Source organism: Sitophilus oryzae, unplaced genomic scaffold (assembly GCF_002938485.1).
Source record: "Sitophilus oryzae breed Bouriz unplaced genomic scaffold, Soryzae_2.0 scaffold_574_pilon_pilon, whole genome shotgun sequence".
Classification (NCBI taxonomy): domain Eukaryota; kingdom Metazoa; phylum Arthropoda; class Insecta; order Coleoptera; family Curculionidae; genus Sitophilus; species Sitophilus oryzae.
The window spans coordinates 195,271-207,208 of record NW_022147167.1 but is presented as its reverse complement, the minus strand read 5'-3'; the positions used below and the strand labels follow the sequence as shown (position 1 = coordinate 207,208).

The 11,938-nt window shown below is 34.3% G+C and overlaps 1 protein-coding gene across 1 annotated transcript; it reads left to right on the top strand.

Moving 5' to 3' along the window:
* Positions 1-379: 379 nt before the first annotated feature.
* Positions 380-706, top strand: LOC115887402. The gene has a single exon (XM_030906815.1). It carries the CDS (start codon positions 380-382, stop codon positions 704-706), a length of 327 nt encoding a protein of 108 aa, XP_030762675.1.
* Positions 707-11,938: the final 11,232 nt, after the last annotated feature.

Sequence of the window (11,938 nt, the reverse complement as noted above, 5' to 3'; positions counted from 1 at the left end):
TATTCAAAGATTTGCAGATTCGATGAAACTTTTGAAAAAGTTGAAAGATGAAACTTTTGGAATCACCAAGGGCATAGAACGATTGAGAATTCAAAGAATACAGACATTGAACTACAATATTATTTTCAGAGCGGATGGTACCTATTGTTTCACATTTAATTTACTTTCACATCCCACAAACAAGCCCCAGTTCTGTATTAATTAAAAAAAATCATGAGTCAAAATCTCAATTTTATTACGGTTCTACTGAAAAGCTTTACCTATATTTAAGAAGATAGAAGATAATGGCTATATTAAATAATGATGATGATTATTATTGAAATGATGATAAGTTTGGACCTTAAAAACTGAACAAAAGCGAGCTTTGAATGCACTCGAAATGGACTATTTGAGACGCAGTGCGGGAGTATCTAAACTGGACAGAGTTAGGAACGTGGAAATCAGAGCCAAAATGGATGCCACACAGACAATAGTGGATAGAGTCCAACAGAGGGGCCTTAAGTGGTTTGGACACTTGCTACGCATGGAACACCAAAGATGGCCCTACCGTATCTACAGCTGGTCACCTCCTGGAAAAAGGAAAAGAGGACGGCCTAGAAGATCTTGGAATGAGGCCATCAGAAGGGCAATGGAGGACCGTAACTTGGAAGAGGAAGATGTTCTTGATCGTAACAGGTGGCGGTTAGGCGTGGGGACGCGACGTTAGTTGCGACAACCCTGGAGTATATATATGATAAGTACTCAAATAACGAAAGACAGTTGTACAGTAAATTGAGATGAGAAAGTAGATTAAAAGACCAAAAATTGTTCCAATATTTACTCATCACTCAAAAAACACTCTTGCACTTGAGAGTAGACTATCAGAGAATTATGTCGTTCAGAGGCTTCGTCGATAGGAAGTGAATATTTAACGATAGTGATATTAATTCAAACTACCCTAAAACTTTTTCACCAAAAATTCAATTTGACTAGACTATTATCATATCTCTTGTAATTACTAGTAAGCAATAACAATTTTTCTTATTTGTAAAATACCACCATAAAATACCGAAATTCTTAGCTATGGAATGTAGAATGGTATGGGAGGGATGTGCTCCTTTCTTGATAACTCATCATACATCCCAGGCCTTTGACAAAAGTCATGAAATGGTTTTACAGAAATGACAAAATTAGAAATACAGATTGAAAAAAGTCATGAAATGGTTTAGATTCTCCATCTCCGATATCAATCGTACAAACGTTTATGGGATGAATGCTTGTCGTCTGAATCAGACAGAATAGAAAAACTACAGAATCTCATCCGACTGTAGTTTTTCCACTAGTCGGTTTTGTATGAACATGATTGTTCCTTGGCTTTCTAGTGCCATATTTAGAAACCTATATGTAGCCCATCTCTCTTTCCATAATAATTTGAAGAGGAGCTAAGTCGAGTAGGGTTTCCATAGCTTTTGACGGCGTGGAATACTAATTACTTTACCACATAATATTAAGTTGTCCTGTGTCTTGCAAATAATGTATGTGTAATTTATGTAGCTTTTGTAAAGATGATGTTATTTTATTATAACCTAAACACAGTACTCAAAACAATTATCGCATATTTGAAAAATAAATAGTTATTATATTGCGAGTTTTTTTGGGATAATTAGGCTACGCGCTGACATGCAATTGTTAGTCGGCCAACTATTTAGTTGCAAAAGTGAAAACAATACATTCTTATGAAAGCAATATGATAGGGTGAATGTTTAGTTGGCCGACTATTTAGTTGTAGATTTCTAACTAATATATTCTTATGGATCCGCGCTCACATGGAATCAAATAGTCGGCCGATCGACTCCATAAGTATGTATTGTTTTCACTTTTGTAACTAAATAGTCGGTCGACTAAAAATTGCATGTCAGCGCGTGGGCTTATCGTTTCGAATATTTCCCTTTACAGTACCCAAACTATTTAAAAACGTAAGTCAGAGAATTGAAGGTGTCCTGTTTTTCAAATTAATATATTTTTTAGAAAATATGCCATATTGTTTTGAGTAGTATATTTCAGTTTTTTATGACTATTCCAGAAGGAATGCATGGGTTAAGTACGAAAATCTTACAGGAATTACTGCAAGACAGGTAAGAATGTATGCAAGACAGGACTCGGACCAGTAAGTAACAGACTCCTAACCTCGTATTTCACCGTCAAGCACAGACAAGAATTATAAAAGGGGCATCGCCATTTGCATCTTTATTATTTGCGAGTATCAGTTTGACAAAACTTACACTACTGTTATTTTTGCAGAGACAATGAAGACAACCCCGATGACTCCGATGAGCTTTAAGCCTTGAAAATGTACCATTATTGGAATGTAAATCTTGTCTTTCGTCATATGAGAAAATAAGGAAAGAACTAGTTAAATATTCATTTATTTTTCATCATCAAATATAGAAGAAACTACAAATATTTCTGTAATCGCGTATTTAGGCGGACTTATTTTGTCTTCATTACTAGATGGCACTTAGTTCATAACGGTGCACTCAGCGTTTTATAGAAAGGTACTTTAATTGGTATGTGAAATCGTGTCTTATCCTCGACCATTATTCACCGGGTTTCTCCGCGTCCTCCGATATATTTCAGCGGCATGTGGACTATCTCATTTCTTCATTTTCTGCCAATTTATTTACGTAGAGAGCCGACCGCCAATCGGTAAATATCGGGTCAAAGGTGAAACTGATTACGGCTGAGGTAACCGTTGGCAAAAAAGCGACGCCTGGTGGTCGTAAATTTCCCTAGCGTTGGTTGCCAGAAGTAGAAAAGAGACGGAAATTCCGAATTGTGTCAAACCGAAGGTACTAAAATACCATTATAGAGTTAGAGATAATTACCAGATCACAATTGCAGGTAGTCCACAGAAAACTTCAATCTTTTCGGATTATCATTTCAATGACTTGGGTCATTTTTCGACTTAAGAGCTAAAATTTAAGAGTCCATTTCACTAGTCCGAAAAAGTCGCAAAATAAGCTTTCGGCATTTAACGTTTTATGTAAAACTGGCTAAGTATTTTTACACAAATGAAGAAGGAAATTAAAGATAAAAGATTATACTATATGCGTATTGTAGCACATTATTAGATAACTTCTTTATTTTTAAGATTTTGATGGTCAAACATCAACAAAATATTCCTTATGTTTGGACTAAATTTTCTCAAAAATAAACACAAAATTTAAAATTCCGTAACAATACGGAAGTAGATTGAAGTTTTGTGATTACAATGATATATAATTTATATGGTTTTGTAATAAATTAATTTTTTTTATAAAAAAATTCCAATATATCTCATTATATTCAATACTAAAACTTTAATAATTATCCTAGAAATGATGGATTGTGATGACTTCAAAACAAGTTTGTGAATTAAACTTACCCACCAACCAAAACTATTCTACTTAAATTTTACTTGAGTCGGTAAACTTCTAAATTCTGAACATGTATCGATATTTTTAATATATCGACCTCCTGTTACCATTCTTAAGTAAGACAATATGGTTGCCGTCTCGACTATGGCAAATTATGATAATGGCTACTTTTGGTACAATAAATCAGATATCGGGAATGGATTTTTTCACCTGGTTTCGTAAAATTGATTCCTTCTCTCTTATTCAAACTGTCTTTCGTAATTCTTGTAAAAGCGCTGAGGTCGTTATTAACGAACTGATATATGGACATCCGTTATACACCTGATTTAATGCAGGGGTGTCATAAAAATAAAATTAATAGGTACACAGGGACCGTTGTTAAACTTTCACAGTAAATTCAACGTTTCTTTATTATCTTCGAGAACAACATCGCACGAAGAAATATTTTTCGTTCCCTATAAGAGTGTCATATTGCAAGATATGCAATACACAGTACTACATACAACTCAAGGAAATAAATATCTATGCAGGATTCTGTTATTCTATGCCATGCTAAAATTACGATTTCAATCAAATATTGTTTTATCATAAAATGTAAAATAAATATTTTAATGATCATCTCATATTGATAAGGAAATTTAAGTGCTAAATAAATAAACAAATAGTCCAAGAGCTGGGAGTAAAATGAACTGCCTCATAAGTTACTAAAGTTGATGCTGGAATTGCAATAGCATAGAATTACTTAGTATAAAACCGCCCGTCTGCCAAGTCTTCGCGGTCACCGTTGCGATATACAGGACGTCCCATTTTGGTTGAAATCATACAGTATCTGCGTTATTAGTGAAAATATGAGAATGCGGTTTCCACAAACCTGTCCCACTTTTTTTGTCCCACCAAGTTTTTCAAAAATATGTATCACTCTATATTTATTTTCACTATTTACTGCAACATTTAAAAGTTTCATTTTCTTATTAGTAGGTCGTGATCAATAATAAAAGTAACAAAAGAATTATTAAAAGTATTCTGCTTGTTTACTATACTCTCTTGTTTACTACTATTTTACTATACTGTATACTGCTATTTTACTATACTCTCTTGTTTTATTTTGGGAGCTACTATTATTTCTTAAACAGGGTGCTTCAAGTGCTACATATTTTAATGCTAAAAAAGGGTTGATAAATTCATCAGGGACGTGCATATGGTTATCACTGGAATATTTTTCAAAAAAAAATGTGCGCCAATGACTTTTTTCTTTTGATATCAAAATTGTGTAGGCCGTTTAATGCTAATTAAAAGTTATCTCTTGATATTTTGTCGAATTCGGACTTCTTGATGAGATAAACGGAATTTTATTAACCACAATTAATAAAATTAAAATAAAATTAAAAAATTATATATTTTACCTTATTTATTATTAAATATTGTTACTATTAGTTATTATTACGATTAGTCCAACCTACAACAATTTGAAAGAAAAAAAAATGGTATTTAAGGTAGTTACAAAAAACCTAATTTTAAAAAGTTTTAACATCCTGTAACTCTAAAACTATGCATTTCCATACCCATCTTTATAGGAACTTTTTTTATACTTTTTGATGAGGAATCAGTGAGTACATATTTATAACTTTCTCATGTTAATGATATTAATTTTTTTTAAGGAATGCTATTAGACTTGGATCAAAGCAAATTAATAAAATTGTGTTCATCTCATCAAGGGGGCCGAAATCGACAAAATATCAAGAGATAACTTTTAATCGGCATTAAACAGCTTCCAATATTTCGCTAACAGGAGAAAAAAAAGTCTGTGGCGTACATGCTTTTTTAGACCAATATTCTAGTGATAACCCATGTGCACGTCCCTGGTGAATATGTCGACGCTTTTTTAACTTTAAATTATGTCGCATTAACTTTTACCCTCAAAATTTACTTCAAACAAAATTTTGAGGGTGAAAGTAAGTATAAATATACCCTGTAGCTACGAAACAAAGCAGAATAGGACCTATATTGATATGAAAAATAAATCTTATTTTTTTGGCGTGAGAAATCTCTCCACGAGAGATGGCACATGTTTTTTGAAACACCCTGTATAAATCAACATACATGGAGATATTCCTGAAGTAAAAAATCAAAAACACGAGATATTCCTATTGTAGAGGGGACAGGGTATTTTCCATCTTCCTCTGACAACTCATCCTCCGAAGAGTGGGCATCTACCTCCTACGAGGGTATACACTATTCCACGGTTGGCGTTTAGCTCTCCGTGTCCTTCACAGTCGAGGAGCTTGTGTCCGGCTGAGGTACCCGTGGTGGAGGCTGGAAGATCTGTTTCCGTTTTCTCCATCTCTTTAACTTGGTCTCTCGTTAGACCTGATACCGGTGGCGGTGTTGTAACGCATCTATAATAGGAGGATATATCTCTCTTTCTCTATTACCTCCTTCGATTTGAGGCCAATTACACCGCAAGGGTTAGTCGGTCCACTTCTACAGAGCCCCGCATGTAGAAGTTAGGGAGACGAGAATACAATGAGTTGCCCTTGGTTCCCCAAGGTTGAGACCAGTAGAGGCTAGTCTTCTAGATTCTTGGTCCGAGCGGTTAAACTAAGACCCCGCTATATCCTCTGTCCGTAATACATGACCACAGACAGTAGAGTAGTGAGTGGTATGACTGACAGGGTAGTCCCATCCGGCATCGTGGTACGTGTTGGTGCAATTCCCTTGCAACGACACTACATCTACGGACAATACAGTGAAATGTTCCTTAGACCCAGCCCAAGTACCAGAGAAGATTCCCCCTAGCACCTGACCAGGAGCTTTCCTACCAACGACAAGGTCTCGCATCTCCTAGAGGAATAAGATAACTTTGGGGAAATAATGTTATAAGTAAATCGGCCAAGAGAAATCGCTAGAACTTATTTTCAAGTTCGAAAATGTTATGTAATGTTTTATGTCTATTTTCTACCTCCAAGTTCTTATATTTATATTTAATATGCATCTATACAAATTCATAATGAGCTGTAAATTTCGATTTCGATTTTTAAAATATTCTTCATGGAAGTATGATGGTATTTTAATTAATTTATATTTAATGAAATCGATGAAAGGCAGTCTTTTAATATATTCATAGGCATTAATGAAACACCGAATTTAGCTTTTAATGTTTTATCTAACAAGGCATATTTTAAAATGCAGACAAATAAATTTTATAAAAACATTCTTTATGGGTTATATTTTTACATAAATCAGCAATAAATTTTGTTACTGAGCAATATCGATAAAGACATAAAACACTAAAAGTTCATAGTCCTTATTTTAGCATGAAGATTAGTTTACGCAATGAGTTTCTAAAAGGTTATAGAACTTTTCATTAACGAAGTTATTTAATTTTTTAAGTAACTTTTATTTCAAAATTGGTTAGGTATATTAGTTTGAACACCTACATGTATATTATTGGAAAGCTGGAAACTATTAAACAGGCACATATTTTCACTTACAATTTAAATTCAAAAAGATCTTAATAATGATATAATGTTAGCAAGTTATGAAAGAAAAACAAAAAATCTAATATTCGAATTCGCTAAACAATCATTTGGATCAAACTAATCAAATTTGTTTAACCAATCAAATGACCAGAATAAATCAAATTCGCTTAAATGCAAAGACTTAGAGGCAAAGCCATTACGCCGTAAATTTAAAAATCCCAAAAAAAGTCTGCCTTTCTTAGAAAACTTGCTTGCCTTCTTATATTTTTATTTTGTTTATTATAAAAGCTTATTTAATAGTAAATATAATCTTCATTAATGTGAACAAATCGATATAATTAATGTGAATGGACGATGTTTATTGGATTCACACTACAGAATGTCTGGGTAGCCCCCTTTAATAAAAGAAAAATGACGACATTCTAAAATTATTTTAGTTGAAATCATAATATAGTAGTTAATAAAAAAATAAATATGGCAGTTATCGATAGAGCTGGAGGTTAATCATCGCGACCTTACAGATCTACTGTGTGTTCCCTTTTCTTGAGTTATAACGAGTTATAACTCATCATATAGTCTCAGCAGAGCTTTAACAAAAGCCAATATCTGAGACGGCTCAGTAGAGGCCAGCTCTCCATCCTCGACATTATCCGTACAAAAGTTACATGGCACGAACAGTCTGTGTTCTTGTGTGTCTCCATTTTCCCCACAGAATCTGACTTCACGGTTGTTTCTCAGCTTCAGCCTACTGAGGTGTGTGTGAGGAGATCGTGTTCTGTTAGAAAGCCCGTGACAATCCGAAGATTGCTTTTATTTAAATCAAGGAAAACCTTTGATTTTTCTCGGTCGTAAGTTCTGAGGAACTTTTTCGAGTGTGTCTTAGACCCTTAGAGGACACCCATTCCAGGTTACGGATGGAGTTTTCCAGGTTCTTCAGTTCTGCTTTTAGTTGGTTTCCGCTTGAAAAGCAGAACAATTCTGGTCCAGTTAGTAGAGTGTTTGCTCCTTTTCTAGCTAAATCATTTGCTTTTTCATTATCTTCTATCCCTTGGCGAGCAGGTACCCAGAGTAGGAGGACTTTTCATTTTTTTTATTCAATTTGTTGAGCTTCTCTAGGCATTCTTTGACCAACTTCGAATTGATGGTTACTGAGTTGATCGCGTTTACTGCTGCATAACTATCAGATAAGATGGATATTTCCTGTTTTCGATAGGTCCTATCTAAAATAAATTGTACCTATCTATGTAAATTGTATCTTTAGATAGCTGGGGTAGGTGTTTCGGAGTATCTAGTTTTTGGCTCAAATACTCCTATTCCTGTCTCTGCTTTGGATTTGGAAGCATAAAGTAATAAGACGTCCAAGTTGGTAGTCCCCCAAAACGTGGGTATCAGCTGGATATCAACGTCACAAGAAGGCAGTTGACAGAATAGACAGCACCTCGCCTTATTACAAAACGAAGAAGAAGACGTCAGTTAAGATCATTTCTGAACATTTTTAGATATTTCAAATTTATTTATAAAATAAGCAACATTTAGTATAAATGAAAAAAAAACAATGAATTCTATTATTCTACATTTACGGTAAGGTCTGCTCGTTTACCGAAGATACGAGCGAACAAGTTGCGTATTATTTCCAGCCAATAATTATGACCAATTTGGTTTGGCATATCGCGATTGTTACCGGGAGGAGCGAAGACCGATCCGATAATTGGACGGTACGATGTTTGTTTTCCCTGTATACGGCACACGGCAATTTACGATAAACATACTCGTGCAATAACGACCGACTGCGGTGTGGAATCCCTGTCTTTTCAAAGATGATTTGTAGCGATTAGCGACAGTCGCACAAGGTTAGTATTGGTTAGTATCTAGACAAAAAGTTTATTGAGTGTTGACAGGATAATGGCATTCGTGTGTCTTAAATGGATCGTAATGACAGGTTGTTAATAATCGGTAAATTCTGACTGAATGTACAGGATCTATTGTGAAATATGCTTCGTCTATATGAATTTCTAGCCAGTGTTATTTCAATCAAGCATTTTTTTTCATGCCTTTATTTATTACAGTTGAGGGTTGGAATCTTTGATGTTAGGACAGCCAAATAAAATACTAATTTACCAGAATACGTTAAAACTCTTTACTTCAAAAGCTGAACGAGCGTTTCGCTAACCATGTTAGTCTCATTAGCAGATAATTACACTCAGCTATATTCTTAATGTATTTTACTTTCTTCTCTCTGTTTTATTTGTTAGGCTCGATTTGTTTTTACTTGCTTGATTAATTTTGTCACGCTTGATCAGTACCAACCAAGTGTTAATGGTTTTAATACTACCAATATTTCTTACAATGCAATAGAAAAAGATAAACAATACGTATTTGTCCGTGTGTTGTATTAGGTATCCCCTGTGGAAAAATTGTCAAAAATACAAAGATAGGGACAAAGTAATAGACAGTGGTGTTTGAATATGATGAAAAGTCTCTAGTCTTCATCAACAAAGACAAATCTATCACAATATAATAACCTACACCTCCATAGATAGCGATGTAGGTTGTTATCATAACAAATAAACAGCAAGGCAGTTATCGACGAACAGTAGAGTTTCGGGATAATATATACTAGACATTATTATATCTTAAAAAAAGTTTGTGTTTGAATTATAAATTTTGGAAAAAAATATGTCTATTCTTGAAACCAATTTTGAATTTCTTTGTGTATTGACACAAAAAATCATAATTTATAAAACTACGGTATACACTTTTTCATTTGCTAGAGTTGTTAATACTCGGTCAACATCATTTTAGTGATTACTGATGAAATTTTAAATTTTTATAAGGGTGAGGTAAATCAATATCTCAATAAATTATCCCTGTGGCATAAACCACCTTTTCATCACAGCTTGCATCCGGCACCATCGCTATTCAGCTACTCATACCAGCAAGCAACAATGTAGGCAGAATAAAAATACAATCGTTAGGAGAGAAACTAGAGCATGAGAGATGAATTCCACCAAAAATACTACGCCATCAAACCCCATGAAGGAAAAATGTTAAGCGAACGAAGAAGTTACAGCTTATAGAAACAAAAAAACATGTGTGCACTATGTGCGCATATTTGAAGTGAGACTTCCTCTTACTTCCGTAGGTCCGTCTGTCCGTCTAAGGACTCTATTCGGGTACCCCTTTCCACGTGACGAGTTTGGTTCCAATCGATCAATAATTAAGAAAAATCCTGATGATTTCGTCCATTTAGAGGCATCGATTTGAAACGTCGGGGGTCATCCTGTAGCCCGTCACCAATTATGCCAAAATTGACACGCACTTTTCTTAAATTTCAAATCCTTAGTCCCACCCTGGTGAAGATGTAAACGAAACGTCGCGTCTTATTCAACTTTGCAGGGTTGGACTATGTGCGCCGTCGCTCACAAAGCCTACCCACCAAATTTGGTCGCTATCGAACATCAATTTTTAACGTTTCTTACGTCAAAACTAACTGTGACACGTGTCCTACACGGTCAAGTTGGCCTTGGTCTAATATTCTAATATTTTTTATTAAATCTTATACCGGGTGCGTCTCAAAAGTGGCTCGCCTCTATAACTTTCTTATTTTTTCAGATAAAAAAACGAGATTTGGTATGTTCGTATATGACATAAATTAGGATTGATTGACGTATTCAATTGTTTTCGGTCACCGTCCTGTTTCACCGGAAATGAGTACAACTTTTGATTTTTAAAAGGCACCCTCGGTATTTTTTTACTTTATTCTATAGAAAATAACATTCTAAATAGAATGACATATCATATGTCAACTTTTGACATTTTCGCATATGGTTTATTTGAAATTATAACTTGCGGTTCGTAAGCAAAATTTGACTCGAAATACCAAGTGTGTGGTACCAAATTATTCGTAAAAAAATGCTTTTTCCAAATATACTAATGAGCCACCCTCGTTCCATTTGAAAAAATTGAGATATGATTAAAAATACGTTTTAAGCATTTTCTAACTGGCCAGGACGAGACACTAAAAACATTAGACGATAAAATCTATTTTTCCAAGAGTCCATGATTAAGAATTAGTGTATTTAACATAACCATGGCACTCTAGATTGAATTTTAAAATTCAATTTTGTTTTAAGCGAGAATGTCAAGAGTTGGCATATGATATGTCATTCTATTCAGAATGTCATTTTCTATCGCATAAAGTAAAAAACTACCGAGGTTGCCATTTAAAAATCAAAAGTGAAATTCCAGATCCATTCATTTCCGGTGGAACTGGAAGTGACCGAAAATAATTGAATATGTCAATCAATCCTAATTTATGTCATATACTAACATACCAAATCTCGTTTATTTATCTGAAAAAATAAAAAAGTTATAGGGGTGAGCCACTTTTGAGACTCACCCGGTATACCGCCGTAATTGTAATAGAAGTATTTAGTACTACTCATTCATTTTACACGTCCATTGTAGACCATACGACTCGGAAGCTGCTCATAATAACTACCGACTTGAGAAAATCATCCAAAAAATAATATGTTTACGTCTGGTACATAATCGCTAACGTGGTTGTCTCGGAAACCCCGACGACAAGAAACTTTGTAGTCACATCTCCGAGAGGTACCTTGCTCTCCACTAACATTTATCCTGTGTTACCAGATTGTAAGATAAAATATAGTTAGCGTGGCCCATAGACCGCAAGTTAGCAATTGAAGGTTAAATTTCCTTAGAATATACTCGTAATACGTCTTCAGAAGATAATAATTGATGGTAATCTGATAGTATGGTAAATATTTCAAAGTGTATAGTTATTTAACTAACTAAAATAAAGAGCTTTTAACTTTATAACAGTTAGTACACAAGTTCTCGTAACATTTGTTACCCAATTTAACAAGGTAATCCAGCCGATTTTAAAAGACACAATTTTAGAACAATTTCACGTATACAACGATCACGTTTTGTTTGATAACAATTAAAGATTTACACTAATTGAATCTTGGTGAAAATTGAGGCTATAAAGACAATTAAATTCCAACACGAGATCTTTTCGTGCAAGAACTTTTTCGTGAA

What these genes read in the sequence shown, in the direction of transcription:
- LOC115887402 (XM_030906815.1), top strand. Translation starts at nt 380, where the DNA reads ATGGACTATTTGAGACGCAGTGCGGGAGTATCTAAACTGGACAGAGTT.